This window comes from Schistocerca nitens, chromosome 8 (assembly GCF_023898315.1).
Source record: "Schistocerca nitens isolate TAMUIC-IGC-003100 chromosome 8, iqSchNite1.1, whole genome shotgun sequence".
NCBI classification, from domain to species: Eukaryota; Metazoa; Arthropoda; class Insecta; order Orthoptera; family Acrididae; genus Schistocerca; species Schistocerca nitens.
Window position 1 is genome coordinate 548,498,455 of NC_064621.1, and position 23,408 is coordinate 548,521,862.

At 40.3% G+C, this 23,408-nt stretch overlaps 1 protein-coding gene across 1 annotated transcript in view; it reads left to right on the forward strand.

The window, feature by feature from the left end:
* The window catches only part of LOC126199668 (cAMP-dependent protein kinase type I-alpha regulatory subunit-like), a 226,049-nt gene extending 204,781 nt beyond the window's left edge, over nucleotides 1-21,268 (forward strand). The window contains exon 7 of the mRNA XM_049936596.1: nucleotides 20,967-21,268. Coding sequence (XP_049792553.1) covers nucleotides 20,967-21,268 — 302 coding nt within the window. The remainder of the gene's footprint in view (nucleotides 1-20,966) is intronic.
* The last annotated feature ends 2,140 nt before the right edge of the window (nucleotides 21,269-23,408 follow it).

The following is a 23,408-nucleotide window of genomic DNA, read 5'->3' on the forward strand; positions in this document are numbered from 1 at the left end:
CCGATAAAATGCTGGAGGCCTTTGACAGTGATAGGGCGTGGAAAATCCAATACTGCCTCTACTGTCTCTTGGAGGGGCGGGAGCCAGCAGCAGAGACTAGGTTTCTGAGGAATTCAACCTTGCTTGCCCCAAAAAAGCAGTTTTCCATGTTGGGGATCACTCCAGCATTCTGTAGGTGGGAAAAATTTTCATGTGGGTGCTGGTGGTGTGTGGTAGGGTCCCTGGAGTAGATGAGTGTATCATATAGGTAGGCAAAACATCCTGGTCCACCCTGGAGGATGTTGTCCAAAAATCACCGATTATGGCTGTTTGAGCAATGTCCTCTTTGGCGACTGGGATATGTGTGTAGTCTTTAGTTCAATCTGTCTTACTGAAGATAGTAGCTCCTGATATGACATCACTGTAGGTGAGAAGAGTGGGTTAGGATGGTGGTCAGTGATGGTGTGGGCATTGACTTTGTGGTATTTGCCACAAGGGCATCAGGAACCATCCTTCTCAGAGGTGAGTGAAGAGCTGAAGCCCAGGGAATTTTGAAAGGACAAAGTATGCTGGCAGCGAACAGCTCTTCAAACTCTTTTTGTGTGATTTTGCACTTTTGAGGGAGGAGGGGACAGAGATAGTAGAAAACTGGGCTGGGGGGGGGGGGGGGGGGCAGGTGTAGTGGCGATGTAATGAATAGTGTCATGCTGAATATTCCAGGGGATGCTGGGTGGCTGGATGAGGAGTGGGAATTCTGCAAGAAGCTGAGCATATGGGCCTGAAACTGCCAGCTGTTTCATGGCAAAACACGTGGCAGGGTGGGAGGTGCAGTGGACAGAGATGTCTTCAACTGAATCCTGCTTCATTATATAGGCCTGCAGGCTGTAATAGTGAGGAAGTCCGCATCCACAGGTGGGTTGGTAATGTCCACAACCATGAAGGTCCATGGAAGTTCACGCTGGAAGCCTAGATTGAGCGAACAGGTATACACCCCAGAAATAAGTATGGCTGAGTTGTTGGTGGTGGTGGTGAGGGAGGGAGAGGGGGGCTGGGATTTAGCAGCAGTTGGTGTGAGTATATGAGTAAGTCAGAGCCAGTGTCAATGAGGTAGTGGACAGGAGGACTAGCATAATTCAAGTACCGTATGAATACATACTACGAAATGGTACAACGATTGGTCGTGCCTACAGCTGGTGGATGCCGGGTTTTGGGACCAGGAGCAATGGAGGTCTGCAATTGGTCACATTTTTGCCAAACATTTGGTGCTACCATCAAGCTGTGCCTGCTTCATAGTGGTTTTGGGTATCAGGAGGATGGTTAGAACCATGCTGGTGGGGGTAGTTCCACATCTACAACTGCCTCTACATAGATGATCCACAAGCTACCGAACGGTGCATGGCGGAGAGTATCCTGTATGACTACTTGTCATTTCCTTCCCTGTTCCACTCTCAAAGAGGGCAAGGGAAAACAACTGTCTGTATGTCTCTGTATGTGTCCTAATTTATCATATATTATCTTTGTGGTCCTCATGCACAATGTATGTTGGCAACAGTACAATCGTTCGGCAGTCAGCTTAAATGCAGGTTTTCTAAATTTTCTCAGTAGTTTTTCTCAAAAAGAATGTCACCTTCCCTCCAGGGATTCCCATTTGAGTCCCCGAATCATTTCCGTTAACACTTTTTTGTTGTTCGATCCTATCGCCTCTGAACTGCTTCAATGTCTTCCTTCAATCTGACCTGGTATGTATCCCAAACATTCGACCAGTACTCAAGAATAGGTAGTACCAGTGTCCTATATGTTGTCTCCTTTACAGGTGAACCACTCTTTTCTAAAATCCTCCCAATGAACTGAAGTTGACCATTCACTTTCCCTACTACAGTTCTCACATGCTCATTCCACCTCATATCCCTTTTCAGCGCTATGCCCAGGTATTTAAATTACTTGACTGTGTCAAGCAGGACACTAGTAATGTTGTATCTGAACATTGCAGGTTTGATCTTCTTACTCATCTGCAGTAACATACATTTTTACACATTTGGGGCAAGCTGCCATTAATCACACCAACTGGAAATTTTGTCTTGAGCTCTCTTGTATCTTCCTACAGTCACTCAACTTCGACACTTTACTGTACATCATAGCATCATTGGCAAACACCCGCAAATTGATACCCACCCTGTCAGCCAAATCATTTATGTATATAGAAGCACACTTCCCTGGGTCACTCCTGACAAATACCTTTGTCTCTGATGAACACTCACCATGGAGGATAACATACTGTGTTCTATTATTCAAGAAGTCTTCTCGAGCCACTCACATATCTGTGAACGTGTTCCATATGCCCATTCCTTTATTAACAGCTTGCAATGGAGCACCATGACCAATGCTTTACAGAAAGATAGAAATAGGGAGTCTGCTTGTTGTCCTTCATCCACAGATCATAGTATATCATGTGATAAAAGGGCAAGCAGGGTTTCACATGAGTGATGCTTTCTAAAACGATACTGATTCATGGACATAAGCTTCTCAGTCTCAAGAAAATTTATTATGTTTGAACTGAGACTATATTAAAGGATTATGCAGCAAACAAAAGTTAGGGATATTGGTCTGTAGTTTTATGGGTCCATTCTTTTACCTTTCTTATATACAGGAGCCACCTGTGCTTTTTTCCAGTCACTTGGGACTTTGTGCTGGGCAAGCTAGGTAAGGGTTGGTTCAAATGGCTCAGAGTACTATGGGACTCAACATCTGAGGTCATCAGTCCCCTAGAACTTAGAACTACTGAAACCTAACTAACCTAAGAACATCACACACAGCCATGCCCGAGACAGGATTTGAACCTGCGACCGTAGCGGTCACGCAGTTCCAAACTGAAGCGCCTAGAACCGCACGGCCACACCGGCCGGCAGCTAGGTAAGGGGCCAATACTATAGAGTACTCTTTGTAAAATTTACTGCTTTGTGAAATTTATTTGCTTTTAAATCTTTCAGTTGTTTCTCTGTGCCCAGTATGCTTTTTACTGTGTCATCCATATGGGAGTCTGTGTGATGGTCAAATCATGGTATCTTTGTATGATTCCACGGTGTGAACGATTTCTTGAATGTGAAATTTAAAACTTCATCTTCAACTGCCACACCAGACTGGTCAACAAGGGACTGAATGGAAGCCTTAGACCTGCTTAGTGATTTTACACAGGGCTAGATCTTTTTCTAAGGTGTGACAGTGGTAGTAATATGTTTTTTGCGCAGAATCTCTACTAACCATCTCTTGTTGTCATTTATGCATTCCCTTTTGAACTGAGAGTGCAACAGTATCTACTTCCTCCGCACCTGCCAGATTTCATTATTAAACCATGGTGGATCTTTCCCATCCTTTAGCCACTTACTTGGCATATAACTCTCCAGACTATGATTTACAATCTGCTTAAACTTTGCCCATAATTTCTCTACATCCATCTTACTGGAACTAAATGATGCTAATTCACTGTCTAAGTGAAATGTTAATAACTGCTTATATGCTCTATCTAACAGAAACACTCTCCTAGCCTTCTTAACTGATTTATTAACTTTTGTAATCATAGTTGCCATAATGACACCATGTTGTTTTCACATGGCCGGCATTGCTTGGGTGGGGCAATCAACACCTAGTGGCAGGTGCGTGAGGTGTTGGCAGGTGATGCTGTTGGTAAGTGGGAGAATCTGGTAGAGGTTGGGGCCCCGCATGCTGGGTGGAGGGTCATTAGCTGCCGGTCGTGTGAGTAACATCATGCGTGTGGTGGCTTGCGGAGAGGTGGATGAATAGTCGGCCAGAGCCCTCGGTGGTAACTGGCATTTTGTGCTGCAGCCGTGGTGGTGGAGGAGATCAGAGTTTTGAAAAGTATATCAGCCAATATCGTTATATTGTGCTTGGATGTGATCTAGCAACAGCAAGGGGCATATGTCATCATACTGCTTAGATAATAACAAATTACTTGCCAGTTGCAGCTCCAAGAGTGTGGAGCCAGATATGATGCATTCTTTTAATTTAGTGTAGCTGCCGGAGAGGGATGGGTCTGAAATAACATCCTGGACTTCGGCAGAGGTGGTCGGATCAACATGGCTGACAATCGTACCGAATTATGTTGCATTGCTTGTGATAGAGCAACCTGCAAAAACTGCCTCAGTGGAAGCAAACCACAAAGGTGGGTCTTGTGGGTTGAAGGGGGGCAAGTGAGCATGCACAATTGGGAGGAGGGTCTGCAGAGTCGACTTGTGCTGGGTGCGCTACCCTGTTGGTCAGCTGTGACAAGCAGTTCTGTAGTGCTGACAGTTCCTTCTGGAGTTCTCACACCTTCGAAGTGCTTGTAAGTGCTGGGGTGGGAGGGGTAATGAGGGCTTCTGGCTTGAGAGCCCGCCAGGTGTGACCACCGTAGGGGTGGGAATGTGTGGTACCAACATTGTGACTTAACAGTGTGAGCAGTTTGTCACGATATGTGGGGTGGTGCTGGCAAGCAATATTGCACAGAAGAAGGTAGGCAGGACACACACAATGTTGACCAAGCAATACAATCTTCACCATGTGTTATTGCACGAAGTAGTGTTCAGTACATTACACAATAAAACTGAGGCTTGTTTTGGCATATGGCTGTCAGCTGCTGTTGAGGTGCAGAGGGGCATGGTGGTGCATGCGGGATGATGACACACACAGAGAGGCATGGGGAGGGGTGCGGAAAGGGAGTGGCAGTGTGTGCAAAAGGGGGTCATGCGTGAAGGGGTGTGGGAGAGGAGTGATGGTGTGTGTGGAGGGATGGCATGAGTGGAGGGGTGCAGGAGGGGTGGAGAAGGCAAGGGACAGGTGTAGGTGTGGGCAGGTTGTGTCTCATCAGTCGAATGGGAACTGATTTTGTAACACATGGGGTGGGCTAATTGGAATAATGATAAAGGAAGACTAGTGTGTTTCGGTAATGAGACTGAGTGTGTTGGTTTGGAAGTCGTCACCATGAAGGAACAATCTAGGTTCCTTTCCATACCCCTAACGGGCATACATACCTAAGTGGTGAGCTAATTAAGGAAGATAACAATAAATAACAGTGTGTGTTGGAAGAGCTGTGTGAGCTTTTTCTGATATAATATTCCTAAAAGCTAATAACCACAGTAAGATTTAATGAGTTACTACTTCTTAATGAAGGAGGGACATCATTCAGGGCGGACTCTCTGGACAGGGGAGGCCATGAAATGCTTACAGCCATTGTTTGGTGTCATTTGGCAAGATGAAATAACCCACTTCAGTGGCATGCTTCGAGGCAAAGGGATGCCGAAACAGCCAGGGATGGGATGGTAATAGCCCACCTGGTACTCCTGGTGCACACTGCACTGCACTTCACATCACTATTTGTATCACACTGCATGCAGTATTGCAGGTGCTGTTACTGGGAGGATGAAACAGGCATCCGGTATCAGGCTTTGTAAACCCAGAGTCAATGGAAGCAGTTCAAGGGTGCGCAGCTGGGGAAGGCAGTGCGGAGAAATGTGGTAGCACTTCTCTTGTTTAGTGAACCATGACAGATGACTGACACTGAACGTGGGGTAAGAATTTGGCTGTTCACACATACCCTGGCAAAGTGCTGCAGATGACTAACAAGCCACGTGGCGTTGTGTGGGCGAGCTCCCGAGAACACGGTCGGGAGGTGTTGCCTCATCAGAGTAGAACAAGAGACTGCTCAAGCAATGGTTCAGCATGTGTGACATCTGGATAACATGGGCATCTAAGTTCTTCCTCCGGAGGAAGTAGGCAGTGAGGGTGGTGGGGGGCCGTCATCTGTTGCTACAGGTGGAGGCCATGGAAGGAGTTGCCACAGACTGATCAGATTGGAGTTAACAAATTTCTTACCAGTAAAATGCTAGTTACATGAGGAAATGTTAAAAGCTGGTCATCATTCAAATGGGATTTAATCAGAGTAAATGTGCAAATAAGTGAACCTTAAAGCAGCTGTTATTGCTCAGTTTGGTTACAAATACAGACAGTTTTCAGCATGAGACTACAGAGTTAAGGAGCTATTGAGGAACAACAGTCAGCAATCAGGTTAGTAATTGTGCAAATTCAGTGTGATGTCAGTTTTCTGAGAAGTAAGCTATGATTTGCTGTGTCGAAAGCTTCTGCCATTCTGAAGATATTTGTGCTGTCTACATGCTCTGTGAAATTGCTGTGATAGTGCTTTTCTAAAGCTGTACTGAGAATTTATAAACAGTGTATATTTTGTGAAAAAGGCATTAACCCTTTGCACTCCGTAAGGCAGAAACAGGGCAGCTCCGCGCGCTCTTATTTAAATTGCCGCCGCCTGGGCGGCAGTGCACCGCAGAGATTTGCGCGGATCTCTTTGTGGAAACAATGTGGCCATTGGCCAACAATTGGGGTATACATTAAAACAAAACATGTGCTTTCCTTCATATATTTACGTAAGCTTTAACAGTACAAAACTTTCCATTGTGTGGTATTTTTGAAACACTCTTCAGGGTGGAGAGCTGGGTTTCGTGCGCGTGTTTCCTAGTAATACACAATTTCATGCCTGCCACATTTCTTTTTTCTGTCTGAACACACTGCACAATCCTTATGCTTGTTCCCAGGAAGCTTGTTGATAATGTGCAACTTCCCATTCAAGCGTTCCTCATCATCAGAAGTTGAATGACGTCCTCATTTCTGTCCTTGAGTTCCTTCTTCGGCAACTAATCCTCTTATAACACTTTTACGGAATGCTTTGTGAGACGGTATTGTCAACTTGTTTTTCTCACAGTGGTTCTTGTATAGTAAATAGCTGTTTACAAGTCCTACCTCCAACAGCCAGAAGTATAGTTTTCGCCACCACTTGAGACTTTTCATTAGAAAACTGTAACTGGAAATAAAATGGTCAGATTGATCAACTCCACCCATCTTTGAAGTATAATCAATAATGACATTTGGTTTCTTTATTTCTTCCCTTTCCTTTCTGCTTCTCCTTTCTATAAGTGACACTGAGTTATTGGCTTTTGTAGAAAGCATGAGAACTGTTCGTTTATCTTGCCATGCCAGAACCATCATTTTGTTGTTGCGGAGGCATTTTATTTCATGCTTCCTTAGACACAGAGCTCCTTTCTTGATTGCAGCTGGAAGGTTTTTGCGATTGGCCTGAATCGTTCCTGTGAGATGCATGTTCTGTTTCAACAGCTCATCAGCTAATGCAACACTTGTATAAAAACGGTCAGTGTACAAACGATACCCTGATTGCCCTGTAGCATTTCTGATATTAGCTAGCAGCTGAAGAACTATTCTCTCAGAAAAATTCAAGCGTGGACAAATCAATGACTCAGTTGTTACAGCACCAAAATAGGGTATCAAACTGCAAATGTAACCATTTGATGAATCTGAAATTACATAAACTCTGAGTCCCCATTTTGTTGGTTTTTGAGGATTGTACATTTTTAATAATACATGACCCTTGAACGATACTGTAGATTCATCAGCAGCTAAATACTGATATGGTCGATAAATTTCGAGAAACGTGCCAGACAAGTAATTCAGTACATTTGTCACTTTATTCAGATGTGACTGAACCTGACTGTTGACATGTGCAGCACTCGTCAGATTAGAAACATGAAGTGCCCAGAAAATTTGCATAAATCGTCGGCGACTAAAACAGTCTGGAAAGAAGTTGGGTGATTGTAACCATTCTCTTGAAAAAAAGTCCTGCAAGTTCTTCCACTTCTGTAATGCCATATTCAGTAGCACACCATGGAAGTGTTTCATTTCTTCCATGGTAACATTTCTCCAGTTCCACCATGCAGAATGTTGTGGAAGTGGTGTCACTTTACGTATTTTTGATGTAGCATACCTATTCGTTTCATCTGCTATTTGTTGAAATAGGTTATCTGTAAAAATTAATTGAAAGAATCCGATGGGCGATGATGGAACAGAACTACTTTCTCTTATAAAACCACACTTTGATTCATCAAATGGAAGATCTGTGAAGTCAGTGTCAGTGTCGCTCCACATTCGCCATGAATCCTCTGCTGCATCACTAGAAACATGCACATTGTCACTGTTTTCTTTGTCATTGTCACTAGAATTGTTTTGAAATGAATCACTATCATAATCAAAATCATTTTCACTCTTGTTTTCACTTAGAAATTGCTCTAAAAGATCTAAAATCTCTTCCTCAGAAAGGACTGTATGTGAAGAACTAGCCATTTCGAGTGCGTGGACTTGAACATAATAATTACAATCTTTGACTGTTCAACACCGAGTTAACACTAGTTCTCCTAGATGGCAGCACACTGCAGCAGTAATGCCTAGTAGACTCAAAATATATCTGAGAGCTTCGAAAAGTCATGTCGAATGAGGTTCGACATCGTAGCGGAAAACATCGGAGCGAATGGCACTCGACATTGAAGCGGAAAGGGTTAAGCTGAAGTGGAGATATCTTCCTGCTTCCATTTTTACACACTAATTTCACAACACTGTTTTTTAGAATAGTTTGATACATATTTTCTCTAATGCTGCCGTTAATCAGGTAGGTAAGCGGTTTAGAGATTCCCTTTAGCTACACCTTAGTAATTGCATTGGATATGCTATCCCATCAGATGAAAATTCTTTCTTTATCATGTGTATTACCTTGCATTCTTCCTGCTCAATAACCTCCACAGTTTCATATGTTGTACAATGAATATGGTGATATGGGGCCTTGACCTGTGCATCTATAGTATGTATTGGTTGGTAAATAGAAGTAGTGACAGTTTTTAAAATGTTACATATAGGATTTGGATTTTTGAAAATGTTACCATCATGTCCTAAGCTGACTGTTTTTGTGTTAATTTTTTTGGGTTCTGAGATGGTCCCCTTACCTGTTGTTAGATGTTGCACTCAGTTTTGTTAAAACCTGAAGTGCCTTGTATTGTACTGTCCTGAAATGGTATTCTGGGAACTGGTGCTATAACTGGTAGTGCCAAATGAGATCAACAGAACAAGAAATGAATTACATAGTTGATGGCCAGTTCCAGTTTCACAGTTTAATCAAGTGAAGTGACACACAGCACATCTCTTCCTCTGTAAATATATCCTGAAGAGAAGTAATTAAACCATTAATTACGGTAACAGTACTTATTGAACTTCACAGAGGTATAAAAGTAGCTGTGCACATGAAATAATTTGTAATAAAAACAAACATTGCAAAGTCAAGTACAGAATATCAACAACATTATGAAAACATTAGATTGCTGTCCACTGTAAAGATGACATGTTGAGTCTGTAGGCAGGAACAACAAAAAAACACACTTGACTCATTACACATTGGTTTTTTTGGCCAAAGCCCTCTTCACAAAGGAAAAGACACATATATATTCACACAAGGAAGCTTACCTGATGCCCACATGACTACTGTCTTTGTGTAGAATGCAACTGTTGCACTGAATGAAAGCAGCAGTCTGAAGTGGAGTGGGGAAGGAAAGCGGTAGCAGGCTACAGGTGGGAGGAGAGAAGCAATTTAAGTTTTGAAAGTTTTCTTTGTGTGGTTGTATTCTTCCTTAAATACCTGCAGATTAGTTGATTTATAAAACATGTTTAGGTGATGTATACTTTGCCTGAGCCTAATCAGACTAGTTGGGAGTTTCAGTCTAGGATTACATCCATTTTGGCATTCTTTAATTACCTTCTGGATTCATCTGACAGGGCAACTAGTCACAATGTATCAACAGAGTTGGTGCACAGAATCCCACTTCTGTGCAAGTTTGTGTTTAAAACCATGAATATTTGATCTATTCATAGTTTGTTACTGCAGAACAACTTTTACTATTTTAGACAAAGCTTAATTTGTGTACTCATATCACCTGACAAAAGTGATCAGAATAATGAAAATTTAAGCTACTGCAGTTTACCTTACCTATATAACATTTCTGTCAATTTTAGCATAATCTATTCTAGTGGACATGAATACATTACTGTAGTATCTTGAAATTTAAAACATTACATGAGCTTAAAACATCAGTAACCTTCAAGCTTACTATACTATTTAAATTTGCATATGTGTTACAGTCACCAAATGTAGCAAGGCCATTAGGAAAAGTCTGACCAATTACACTTTTAAGTCTATCCATAAGGCACATTACATCATTTGGTGGGCAATATACCCTTATTATTTTATGCTTAGCTAACAAAAGATCATTACTGTGAAGGACAACAACTGTCATCCCTCTTTGGTGTGGTGTTGAAGAAAAAAAAAATTTTTTTTAACTGCTGTATATTTAATAATATAAATTTCGCACCACCATCTTTATGGCATTTTCTAATATATAATACATTATTTCACTAGATTTTAGGCCCTATTTAGTCATTACTAACATAGGTGGTGAGTGTTCCTCTACAATTATTTGCAGTAAGTCCAATTCATTTCTGAGATACTGAACTGTTAAGTGCATCTTCGTTAATGAGTGTTATTCTTTCTTGTTAATTTACCACTTTTAACAAATCACGTTTAAGTTGACAATTTTCACAATAACCTAATACATTGACTGTTTCCTCAGGACTGAGTTGCAGTGACTGGTCACTTATTTACTTTCTCATATGTGAACTTTTGCAACTGTTGTCCTGATCTGGTACTCTCTTGCTTCAATGTTAGAGTCACTCTCTGTAGTGTACTCCTATATATTCAAAATTTATTTTGCTCTTAAGCAGTTATTTAGTGCCACATAAGGGAACTGTGGGACAAAAAGTGTTAATAAAAATAAAAAGTCTAATTGTATCATAGCGTTTCTCTTGTAGATCAATTGATGAGTCCTTAAAATTCAAATGATGGGTAATACAAGTCATCATGCTGTGGTACCCTTTAAATGGGATCAATATATTTGGAAAGATAAGGGAGCTGTTGCAGTGTGGCGATATGTCCCTGGGCCCTGGCACCTTGCTATGAATGGTTGTGTGTCAGCATTTGAATAGCTGCATCTAAAGTAAAAAGTAGGATGACGTTAATTAGAGATGAACTAAGAAAAGTGATGAGGACAGTCATTTTTGCAATTAAAAATATTCCTGTTAATAATGGAGACAAACAGTGTAATGGCAAGGCAAAGTCAACAAAAACATGTAACAGAAAACATTTTAATAAGTTCTGAATGGGGAAGTGCCTCAGGAATAGGAAATGACAGTGTAATAAGTGACCACAAAGCAGTGCAAACCTTGACACCCATGAGTCATTCTTAACTGACAATGGATAACAATGATATAAGCAAATTTGCAGATTACTAAAAACAGTTACCACAGTTCCAACCTGAAATTTGAATACTGCTGTCACAAATTTGATCCAAAGTCTTTGTGAACGAAGTGATGTAATTCCAAAAAGTGAAAAAATGTCAGGATTTCACCTATGAAAGTTCTTAAGAGTAGTAACAGAGAATTTAGAGAGAATGTAACAATAAATAAATATTGAGAATGATGTTCAAGCATTAAAAGAGGAATCTGTGGAACACAAAATCTGGTGCAAATAAAAAATGACAAATTTATCCATGCAGATTAAGAAACAAGACAGTGAAATCACAGAAACAAAGTGTCTGCTAAGTAAACAAAGAATCATTAATTAACACTATCATTGGAGTGTAGAGTCTGAACAGAGTGTAACTGCCGAATTTGGAAGGGAAAAGAGACACTGTGCCAAGGTTTGAAGCTAAACGGAAAGATGTTATTGTTACCACCACCAGTACTGTGAGTGATAATTATATAAGTGTGCATAAATTTCAGTCGTTACAGTTGCCTTTTATAAAACAGTTTAGAGACTTGTATCTGGTAAATTGGGATGAACAAGAGACAATAAGTTTTTTGGTTGGCTTTTTGCAATGAGAAATGCATGCCTGTGGCAGCAGCGTGATCACAAAAAACAATATCTGTGAACAATTGGAAGATAAGTTCCTGAAGTAGTATTGATTACAAAATAAATAACGTTCAGTGAAATTTTCACTCTTGACTTTTGCCATTTACTCACATCAATATGTAATAATGATAAATTGTATAGAAAAAATTGGGACAAGAAAGCGTATATGGATGATCCAATTAGTGAGGAAAGACTGATGGAGATTTTGATTCAAAGCTTGTCATTGGCAGTGCATGGAAAAATTTCACTGCTGCCAGACCAAAATGTGGAGGAATTATATTTAATGCTGGACAAGATAGAACTGATGGTGGAAGAGGAAAGCTGGAGAAAGGAAGAGGGCAGAAGACAGAATGGAGAGTGCAGCTTTGATTCGAGAAAAGGAGACCTAGGTGATTTCTGTAACCATGAGGTACAAAATAATGTTGATTATCAAGGGGAGTATATGTGGCAAAATTTTGATGACTCCCTGACATGCAGTGTTTGTGATAGTCACAGAAAAGTTGAAGAAGCAAGGTATTCAGGAGATCAACCTGCACAAGAACAGTACTTGCGAAATGATTGCCATGAATTTATGAGTTGTATGAGAAAGTCACCAAACTAGTCACTACAAATGGAGAACACATGCCTCTACAACAAGAATTGGACAACTGAAGGAAGTTTCTAATGTGACGCAATTGGGTATGAACACTGGAAGCAGGTCATTACCGATATTAATCAAGAAATTTAAAGATCACAGGGACATAAGGCAAGATCTATTGCATGAAAACAAAATCATACATGCTGAAGCATCAGTACCTATTTTAGAGACTGAGATATATAGAATATAGTTAGATATTTTGAGAGACAAAGGCAGTGAGGACAGTGTGGTCTCAGCTGTATTATGTGATCAGTTAAAAAATATTGAAGGCATTCCAACCGAAGTCCACATTGTTAGTGCTGTAGAGAATGAGAGTAAACTGATAAAGGGGCAAGCTTTAATGAGATTTTAGAGGGATAGAGGGAATCTGAGAAGAACATATTAACTGTCCAAGTGTTGTGTGTCAGTTTTGTGCTTGGAGTTTGCTTGCTTCACTGGATTATAGTAAAGGAAAGCTGCTTATCAAGGATGGCAAAGAATAATGGAACTGTAGAAAAAGATGAAGAGATTTCTGCATGTAGAGAGTTGAAATCAGTGGATGAAATGAGAGAGATAAGTGTCATAGATAATATGGGAAGGAAAGAAGATAATCATGACGAGCTTGATGCCACTAGAGAAGTTAATATACTTGATCTAGTTGACCAGAAGATGGGAAAGCTTGCTGAATTGTCTGAGGTGCAACATTGCAAATTGATGCAAGATTTGAAAAGAAATTGACCTGTATTTTACAAGGAAATATGAAAAATGCATGGATGTGCATGGAAATTCCAAGTTACAGAATGTGCATTATTTTGCACAGAGCCACATCAAATACCGTTGGTGAAGAGAGCAGCAGCAGAAGCAGAAATTCAAAGAATTCTAAAAAAAGACACAATTGAGAGATCATGTGGTGGGTACTGTAATCCATTTAACAGAATGTCATAAAAAGGTAGTGGCACACAACTTGTCATCAATACACAAGCAATAAAATAAAATGATTCTGCCAGACTAGGATCAGCCTGAGAAACTGCTGCAGTGTTTCAAAGGTATACACCACTTAATTAGTCTGGACTGAATGAGCAGCTGCAATGGAATCCTAGCTGTCACCAGTACATGGTATTTTTCTTTAATGGCCGGTCCTACCAATTTAAAGTGTTCATTTGTAATCTGTGAAGAAAGCCAAGGTTTTCATGAGTGGATCACTGTATAAACACCAAGAACATAAGCCACAAAGGCAATGTCCAAAGTGAGGTCAATATCTGAAGAGCTGGTAGATGAGATTTAACTGAGCTCATGGAGTGTACCAAAGAAGACTGAGCCTTACCCATTCGCCTAGTGCCATGCTGCTATTAGCCTCACCCATGAGACCTGGTGGTGGCATCTAACCATAGCTAACAGCAATGCTCCTGATCAGCCATCAATTGTGTCCACTGGTGGGGGTATTAACTCTTTCACCCCCAAAAATTGGCACTTAGGGCTGAAAATGATGCAGGTAATGTTAGTGCTGCCAGGGGTGGGAGGTTGGAGGATCTCTCCCAATGGATCTTGCCAGACTAGGTTTGAGGCCCGGATGAAACATGCAGGTGTGGCAGCATGCCCACAAAGAGAGACTGCTCCAGTGCCATTGGGATGACAGACAGTTGGGACAGAGGGAGCGGTCCCATTTCCATAGATTCTTAAACTGTGATCTATCACCCATCTGTGGACAAGTAGGAATACAGGAGCAGAGGCCCATACCCACTGCAGGAGGTATATGGAAAGAGGGCAAGAGACCCAGCTGGTGGTAACCCTTCTGTCCTGTCCATGGGTCGGAGTCAGGGACACTGATTGCGACTATGATCACAAAGGGACCGGGTTGTTATGGCAGGTCAGGTAAACGTTCCCAGCTGCAATGTCAAATATCTGACAGTGCCTGTTGCATATGATGACCCCTTCAGCCTACCATGGACACTAGCCTCGTGCGCCCAGACACAGGTGCCCCATGTGTTTTTGGGCTTGCATGCAGGATGGGCATGTTGCACGTGATGCCTGTGCATGTGCAGAATTTTGGCTAAACTGACATCGTTGATGTGGGTGGACCTGTACACTGTGAGGAAGCTGTGCAAGGCATTCTCGGTTGATGATGATAGCAAGGCCTTCCCTGTTTGAGTTTTATAAATGTGGACCTTTCGTTCAGACTCCAGACTCAAGGTGGGTTGAAAGGGAGCATTGGTCAGGTGTTGATACCATTGTGGTGAAGAAGGGCTTGAAACTTAATTGATGTAAATTGGGGACTCTTACGTGACACCAGGTTACTAGATGCCACTAAGTGACAAACATCCTCTCAAGGACACAAATGGTTGTAGGTGTGGTGGAGAGTGGTGAGTGCACCATGAACAGAAAGTTGGAGAGGTCATTCTCCACTAGAAATCATTTAGCTTCCTGAAACAACTGTGTAAAATTGATGTGGATGCACTCCCAAGGATGACCAGAGTGGGACCATGGTGAAAAGTGTTTAGCTAGGGACATTTGATTCATGGAGTAGGAGTGGTTCACACATTCAACATTGGCACTGATGCCTGGCCAAGGCCTTCATTCTCCAGTGTGATGCATGAAGAAGTTGAGAGCAGAATTACTCATATGTCCAACAGCCCCCAGTATAATGTGGCCAAAGCTAAGATGCACTTTGTGGCATTGAGCAAGTAGCACAGTGCAAAATAATTGCTTGAAACCAAAGTGGCCTGGTGGGAAACATGTTCCAGCCACTGCTTCTGTACTGGTGACAAATCTTGTGCAAGATTGGGACATGGGATGATGCCAAGGCAACCTCACGTGCCATCAGTGACAATTTGTCCAATGTAGTCTGCAGCTGTTGATCCAATGCAAAACAAACAGTTTCTGAGCAACTAAATCCCATGTTGCAGTCAAGAGGGAGGTGATACAGGGTGTCTGTATTGAGGTATTGGGCAGTGGGATAAAAACAGATTTTCTAATGTTGTCTGCTTAAAAAGAATGTCCAGCACTGCAGATGCTGCCCATCTTATCTGGAAGCTTAGACTGATGCCCAGACATGTAAGTCAAGATTCAGTCGACAGATGAAACTTGCTGCCATGCAGATATATATGAAAATTCTTGACTTCATAAATCTGGGTAACTTGTGTGACAAAATCTCCAATGTGCCATACTGGGGTGCGTCCATCATTAGTGTCAATGGCAGGTCTGGTATACATGGCATAAGAAATGGAGCAGCCTTGAGGCCATCATAACACTGGAGACAAGAGACTTTGCCTTTCTAACTGAAAAATCAACCATTTTGCTGGGGCTGTTTAAACAGGGATTCAACCCTGTCACAAAAATATCATCCAAATAATCAAAACGATGTGGAATACCTTGAATCAACAATTACAAATGCTTTTGGAAAATGACAGATACACTTGCAATCCACAATGGTAAGCAACTGTACAGGTATAATCCAAACAGCATATTTAAAACTAGCAACTGATGTGATGCATCACCAAGCAGCACTTGAAGACATGCATCCTTTAAATCTGTCCTCAAATAATAGTAGCTACTGGCTAGTTTAGTCAACAACTCTTCTGGGTGAGGCAGAAGATAAAAATCAACATTAAATTCGGAATTTATTGTGGACTTAAAATCACCACAGATGTGCAAAAACCTGTTTGGTTTTTTAATGATCACCATTGGCATTGCCTTGGTTCTGAAGCTGTTCTGAACAGCCTCACCATCTGCAAATGGAAGTGTACAAGGTTCGCAAGACTTAGTTGAAAGCTCTGTATACAACTGAGTGTTGGTTCGAAAATCTCCTTATAGGATGTGTGCAGGGCATAAAGATCAGGAAAGGGAGCTGTGGTTGATGCTAAATTAACTTGGTCCTCTGTGAACCCAAAACTGTTAAAAGAGTCTAAGCCAAAAATGTTAGTAGCAGTTGGGGAGTGCATCACTTAGGTTAGTACATGTTCAATGTTTTTTTACTTAGCCGCAGTGACAGTTCTCCGGGTAGAAGAATGGTCTTGCAGCAGTACAATAGGACCTGTCACTGGGCTTGCTGTGCAGAGGCTAACTGAGCTGATGATATGTGTCCTTGTTGATAAAAGACTCAGCAGCACTGGCGTCCGTGGACGGATCAAGTAGTGTCAAGTCTAAAGGGAGCTTTGAACCCACATTCCCCACAGCCATTACTATGTGGACCACAGTATTGTCTTCGTACTGCAGCTGATCATGTGATCGGTGAGCCACTCAAAGACCAGATGACTGCACTTGCCATATACACAGCTGTCTGCTACACAGTGCAGACATCAGTTTCTGTTATATCTGCTATCATAGTCAGGACAGGACTGAAGTTTCATTGACATGCATGTTGTATGTCACAGCACCAAGGAGAGAGGGTGTACCCAACTAACATCAAATAAAAGGTCATCTGATACTGAGATGCCAGTGATGTGGACACCTGTATACTATGATGAGTCGTAGAGGCAGAATTAAAGAGTGATGAGTTGGAATCATCAGTTGACCATTGTTTGAGAAAGCAACCAACAACTTGGAAAAACTGAATGTCATTCATAGAAGCATGCTGAGCTGCCAAAGAAATCCTGAAATATTTAGTAATTTTAAGCATCCCATCAAGACTAGGAGATCAGACTTGGATTAGAGTAGATTAGAGATTAGGTTCAGTTCTTGTTCCATAGACCCAAAAATGAGATAATTCCCGTGGGTATGGAACAAGTCAGACAGTATAACATAAAAAACGTAAAACATTTAAATATAATACTCTCTATCCTGATCATTTGTCAGGAGATTGTCAAAATGTGTCAATATGTTATAGTAAACTGGAACTGCTTGTATTTACAGAATTGATACACTGTCAGAATGAAACATAGTTATGCACTTTTAATAAATATATCATACACAAACTACCTAATCTTGACAGTTGCTTTCACAACTGAAGTATAACTGACATTTTTGCTTAAGCTGGTCTAACAGTCCCTGTTAAGATATTCATCTACAGAGTAGAAGGATTTGCCTATCAAAAAGTCTTTCAAGCTCTGTGTAACTGTGCTTTGTCTGAAACAAATTTTTAACGGTTGTTGGCAGTTTATTGAAAATGTACATTCCTTAATAATGGGTCCCTTTTGGGACCAAGGCAAAAGATTTTAGATCTTTGTGTAGATTGTTCTTATTCCCATTATTGATGCTATGTATTGAGATATTGGTTGGAAATATTACTTGCAACAAATTTCATTCAGAAATAAATATACTGAGAAGCAGTTGTTAGAATATCGAAAGTTCCTTGAACAGGTTTCCACATGATGTTCTTGAATTTTCATCTCAAATTAGACTTACTACACACTTTGGCATGCAAAAAAACTTTTGCTCAGTTTGATGAGTTACCACAGAATATGATTCCATATGACTTAATAGAATGAAAGTAGGCAGAGGCATTTTTTTATATTTATATCTCCTACATCTGACATCATTCTCACAGCAAATACAGATTTGTTTAGGCGCTTCAGCAATTATGTGGTATGCCCTTCCCAATTGAATTTATTGTCAGCTGTAATCCCAGAAATTTAACATTGTCAACCTCTTCAATCTGCATGTCTTCATATGTTACATATATGCCAGAAGGAAATCTCTTACTGATTCTGAATTGCAATGGCCTTGCCGCAGTGGTTACACCGGTTCCCGTGAGGTCACCGAAGTTAAGTGCTGTCGGGTGTGGTCGTCACTTGGATGGGTGACCATCCAGCCTCGTGGTGCCAATTGAGGAGCTACTCGACTGAATAGTAGCGGCTTCGGTCAAGAATACCATCATAACGACCGGGAGAGCAGTGTGCTGACCCCACGCCCCTCCTATCCACATCCTCCACTGAGGATGACACGGCAGTCGGATGGTCCCAGTAGGCCACTCGTGGCCTGAAGACAGAGTGCTTTATGTAGTGGGTCTTTTCAAAGTTTAATGACAGTGAATTAGCTTTAAACCATTTATTAATGTCAGTGAAAATTTGATTGGCAGGCATTTCTAAATCTGTACTTGACTTGCCATTTATTGTAATGTTTGTATCATCTTCATATAAAACAAACTTAGCATCTGGCAGTTAATGGACAAGAGGTCATTAATGTACACAAGGAAAAGCAGCAGACCCAAATGGAACCTCAAGGAACAACATATGTAATTAATTCCCAGCCAGATGAAGACTGATTGCTTACCCTGCAGGTATTTCGCAACACCCTTTGTTTCCTGTTAATTAGGTGAGGCTCAAACCATTTCGCATCAGTATTGGTGGCACGGTGGCCAAAGTTTTAGCTGCAATCTCCCTGCCAGCACAAGGCACACAATCACATCTTGAATCAAAGATTCTGAATATGAAACTTTACACTTCTGACATGTGAAATTGCACTTGCATGCAAGATCCTACAAGTTGGATACCTAAGCTGCATTCAACTGACTTTTCTGTTTATGACACTGATTAAACTGGAGCTTAGTTGCAACAGGGTGCATCATATGACCATAGTAAACGGATAGAGAGCTCAGAAGTCATTGAAAGACAAATCTCTATGGTCTGAGAGTGGTTGGAATTCCCACAGCGCTTTGTATAAACAGCTACTAGAAGACAATTGTAAATCACGTTGCTGCTCACTGGAAATGTTATTTGCACAACAATGCAAGTCAAAACATGAGATGTAGATTTGCCAGTACTCCGAAGATTTGTTGAAGGAACAGTTTGAATGGTGTTAACGGTGTGATCGTGAGCACTGACTCGTGTATTACAATTTTCAGCACTGCCATTGGCTGTAACTTCATTATCAATTTATTGGCAACCAGTTTCAGTGATACACTTCCTCATCATCAGGCCCTCTAAATATACTGTAGCTGAATTTGCCTGAAAGACATCAGTCAGAAGGTCCTACAGGAAAATAACTGGTATCTGCATGAGGTCCTTTAGTAAGCAACTTACTGGCTTAAACTACTAATTAAATATAATTTCTCTTGGCCCTACTTTACATGACAAAGATATAGTGGTCAGCTATGGTTGTCGTAACTGGAACTTTATACTAACTTCTAGCATATCAGTGAAGACTTAGTAAAACAATTAAATATGCGTACATACTCATATTTAAGTGAGCAGCTTATGTGGAAGAAAGTAAACAGCCAAATGCTTGATAAGATAGTGGAACGAGGCACGAGAGCCTCACTGCATGATGCTTGACTGAATTAGCTGATTCCAGCTGCCCCAACTTTTATTTTTGAGTTATTTCTCAGATATTTTTTGCAAAAAGTTACATTGCCAACATCAAAAAGCTTTATATGGCTGCACTTGTCTTTTCAGGAGCTTCTGGATGCAGTAAAAAGGCTATCACTCCACATAAGTGTTTCAGTATCTTAGTTGATACAAGTGTAAAGTGCATTACACATGCAACATAATTATTCACCTTTCTGTGTATTCTGATATGTTGAAAACCTTGTTTCAGTATCTTTAACAGTTCATGAAATCAAATTGTTGCAAGTTTGGCCTCAAACAGGCATCAGACAGGGTGGTTTGTTACTTTTACTCCTTCCATTATTTATATTCCGCCAAGGACTTCCCTTTATCATATTAATCAGCTATATACTAGAAAATGAGCTTATAACCTAAAACCTAGGTCCAACAATAATAATAATATTTGTGAAATGAGGCTAAAAAAGTGTTTCGCTTAGTTAATGCCATATTAAGGAGTAAATGAATAGACACCCGAGTGTAACAGTTCCAGAATCTTAAAAGGAGCTTCTGCAAGACATTGAGTTATTCACTGTACTTAGTTACATTGCCTCAGAAGATGGTTCCACGAGATATCAATGATAGAAATTGTGGAAAACAACGTAGTAGTCTACAAGTCAGCATGATGAAAGATGTTTTCAGCTACAAAAGATGTTAACTGAAATTCTTGATACTTTTACTACATGTTGAATCCATTTTAGCTTATTATTCAGCTTATTCTCCAGGAAGTTTTCATCAGCTGTATTGCTTAACACATGACAATTAATTTCTGTCTATCACACCACCAGGCCATTATTAATCATCTGAAACTGCATTATGTTAATCTTTGTTTGATGCAAATAAATTGCAGATCTCACTGTTTTTTGTTTATTAATGCTCTAGATTCTTTTTATTGCATTCTTTATTTTTTGTACATAGTCCATTTGTTTTCCTTTTTATCACAGACTTAAAAACATTAGAATACTGGTGCTAATAGATTTTCAACTCTTGATTCCAGTCTGTCTAGATTAAGTGTAGCTTTCACTTCCTGATTCAGGATCCTGAATGTTGTCCATCTCTCATCCCTACTTCCATTTAATTTTGCTTCCATTTGTTTACTGGGGGAGAAAAAAAGATTTGAAGTGCTGCCGAAATATGTCTGTGAAGATGTTAAATTTCATATTGACAGTATCTAGTAATCTTTTCTGTAATCTGTTGTGTTCTCTTTTTAAATTTTTGCAACGAACAAAACATTTTGTACTGAAAATTGTTTCAGGTGAAAATCTGACAGATCGTAGGATTATTGCTTTAACACCTGTTGAGTGTCTTCTTTGCCCCAGATATTGGATTATGCAGAATAACAAAGCAAATTTGTGGGTACGTATAAAACGTTTCGTGGACCGGCGATTGCCATCCACACAGCAGGTTTTTCACAGCTTTGTTGAAAATAGAAGATGGAGACATTACAGCAGAGATCTAGTCATCGACAGCCTTCGTAATCGTTATATACCAAATGATACGAGCATATCTGATGTTCCATACTCCATTAGAATTAGTGAATACTATGTTGATCGCTAAGAATACCTATTAACAAAGCATACCTATTAACAGCAGCAGTATTCTAATACATGATGTATTCATTGAAGAAATTAAAGTGAAAATTTTGTCTTTAAATGTCTCAAAATATAATGGACGAGCTCACACTAACTGCTCTTTAACATAAATGCATGAGTTAGTTTCTTGAAATTATCACAAAAAAATATATAATAGAATCAATAAAATTCCTAAATTACCTACCTCTTTGTACAGACTATTGTAAAGGTACCATATTTTCTGTTGATGTCACTGTACTCAGTAAAACAGACTTTCTGTCAACCTCAGTAAAACCAGTTTTTTTCAGTTTCGGATAAATGGTAAAAGTGTAGAAGAGTAATAAAACTGAATGATCAGCAGGCAACAGGAGAAGAAGGGGCACTACAAAAACATCTACTAGTATGTACTGATAGCAAACTGAACTGGTCAGACTACATCCACTTTGAACACACAAACTTCATTATGCTTTGCGAGGGAGGCATTTCAGTTTCTGCAAGATTTGTATTGCCCTTTCTTTAGAATTTAAATGTATAGTGCATAATGACACCTAGATAAGAAAGACACATTAAGGAATTTCCTCTTTCAGGGTTCATTGTAGGCTGTACAACAATTCTCAAACCATAATTTGCAATCTGTGTCTATCCATTGAGGATATGAGACAGCAGCTGGTCAAATATTTACCTGGGAAAATCGCCAAACAACCATACGTGTTGAAAAGTTATTTTATTTAGACAACCAGTTTCAGCATCTCATTAATGCCATCTTCAGGCCCCGATGCACTCCATATATAGACAACCAGATATTTATATCTATACTTGCATAACTGGAGCCATCAATATCTGGATTCTTTGAGTTCATTTTTGGAGTGTTTACTTCAAACACTTGACAACAGATGGCATTAATGAGTAGCTGAAACTGGTTCCCTCAGTGAAATAACTTCTCAAACATACTGCTGTTTTGTGACTTTCCTTGGTAAATAATTTTTAATATACATGTATGTGTAACGTTTAGATTCATCCTCAGATCCTTGCAAATAATGTCATTTCAACAGTTATAATATGTTGATTGATGAATGTCCAATTTGTGATTCTTTTTTTCCATGATTTCTTTATCATAATGGAGACTCCTGCTTTGGCTCTTTCTGCTTTTGATACCCCACTCCAGATATGTACATAATTATCCAGTTCTTCTTCTCCTTGTCCCTTCTTCTTTGTTTCAGAGAGTGCAACAACATTCATGTTGAACATGTCAAGTTCTGCAGGTAGTAAATTTATTTTAGTGGAAATACATTGCACAATCCAGCATCCAAACATAGTTTCCCGTTTCTCATCGCCAGTTCGTCATCCGAAGTTCCAATTTTTCCGAGGCATATTATTAGGTTTTTTAGCATTTTTATGTTTTTATGGGAGTGAGGAGCTGGCCCACTGCACAACCCCCAACTCGGAGGACCAGGTAATTTTTACTCAAGGTTTTCTTCCTTTAGCCTTTGATAAGCCAAAATCATACTACAAGGCAGCAATTGCTAGTTTTGGTCCACCCCAGGTATTTTATGTGCCCAGTACCCGCCATATCTGGTGAGCATTCCCCTATCCGCCACCTGGGGAGGCACTCGATGGGAGACCAGCAAACTCCATATGTGTTATGTTCCCCCATTCTGCTCTTTAATTCCCTTCTTAATTGTTGTTCCACAGAGTTGTGTATGTCATCCTTATCTGATTTGTCTCCCATATACCAAGTGAACAATTTCAATAAGGGTTCTGCAATGAATTTCTTTTTCATCACCTCTACTGCTGAATATCCTGTTGATAAATGCAATGGCTCATTTAGAATAATAGGGAACTCTAGGATCCCTTATGCCAAGATAGTATGTTTGGCAGAGCAATTTGTTCAACATAATTGGTAAATTTCTTTCATTATACACCCAGTGGGATTTGACTGTGGATAGTATTTCGAAATAGCAATGTGCTTGATAGCTACTCATGTTTGAAATTCTCTAAAGCTTTTACAAGTAAATTGTGTTCCATTATCTGTGAGCAAACAATTAGGTTTCCCCACATCTACAGTGTACTTTCATAGACAGTTAACTACCTTGGTTCAATACGCGACTTTCATGGGATACAATTTC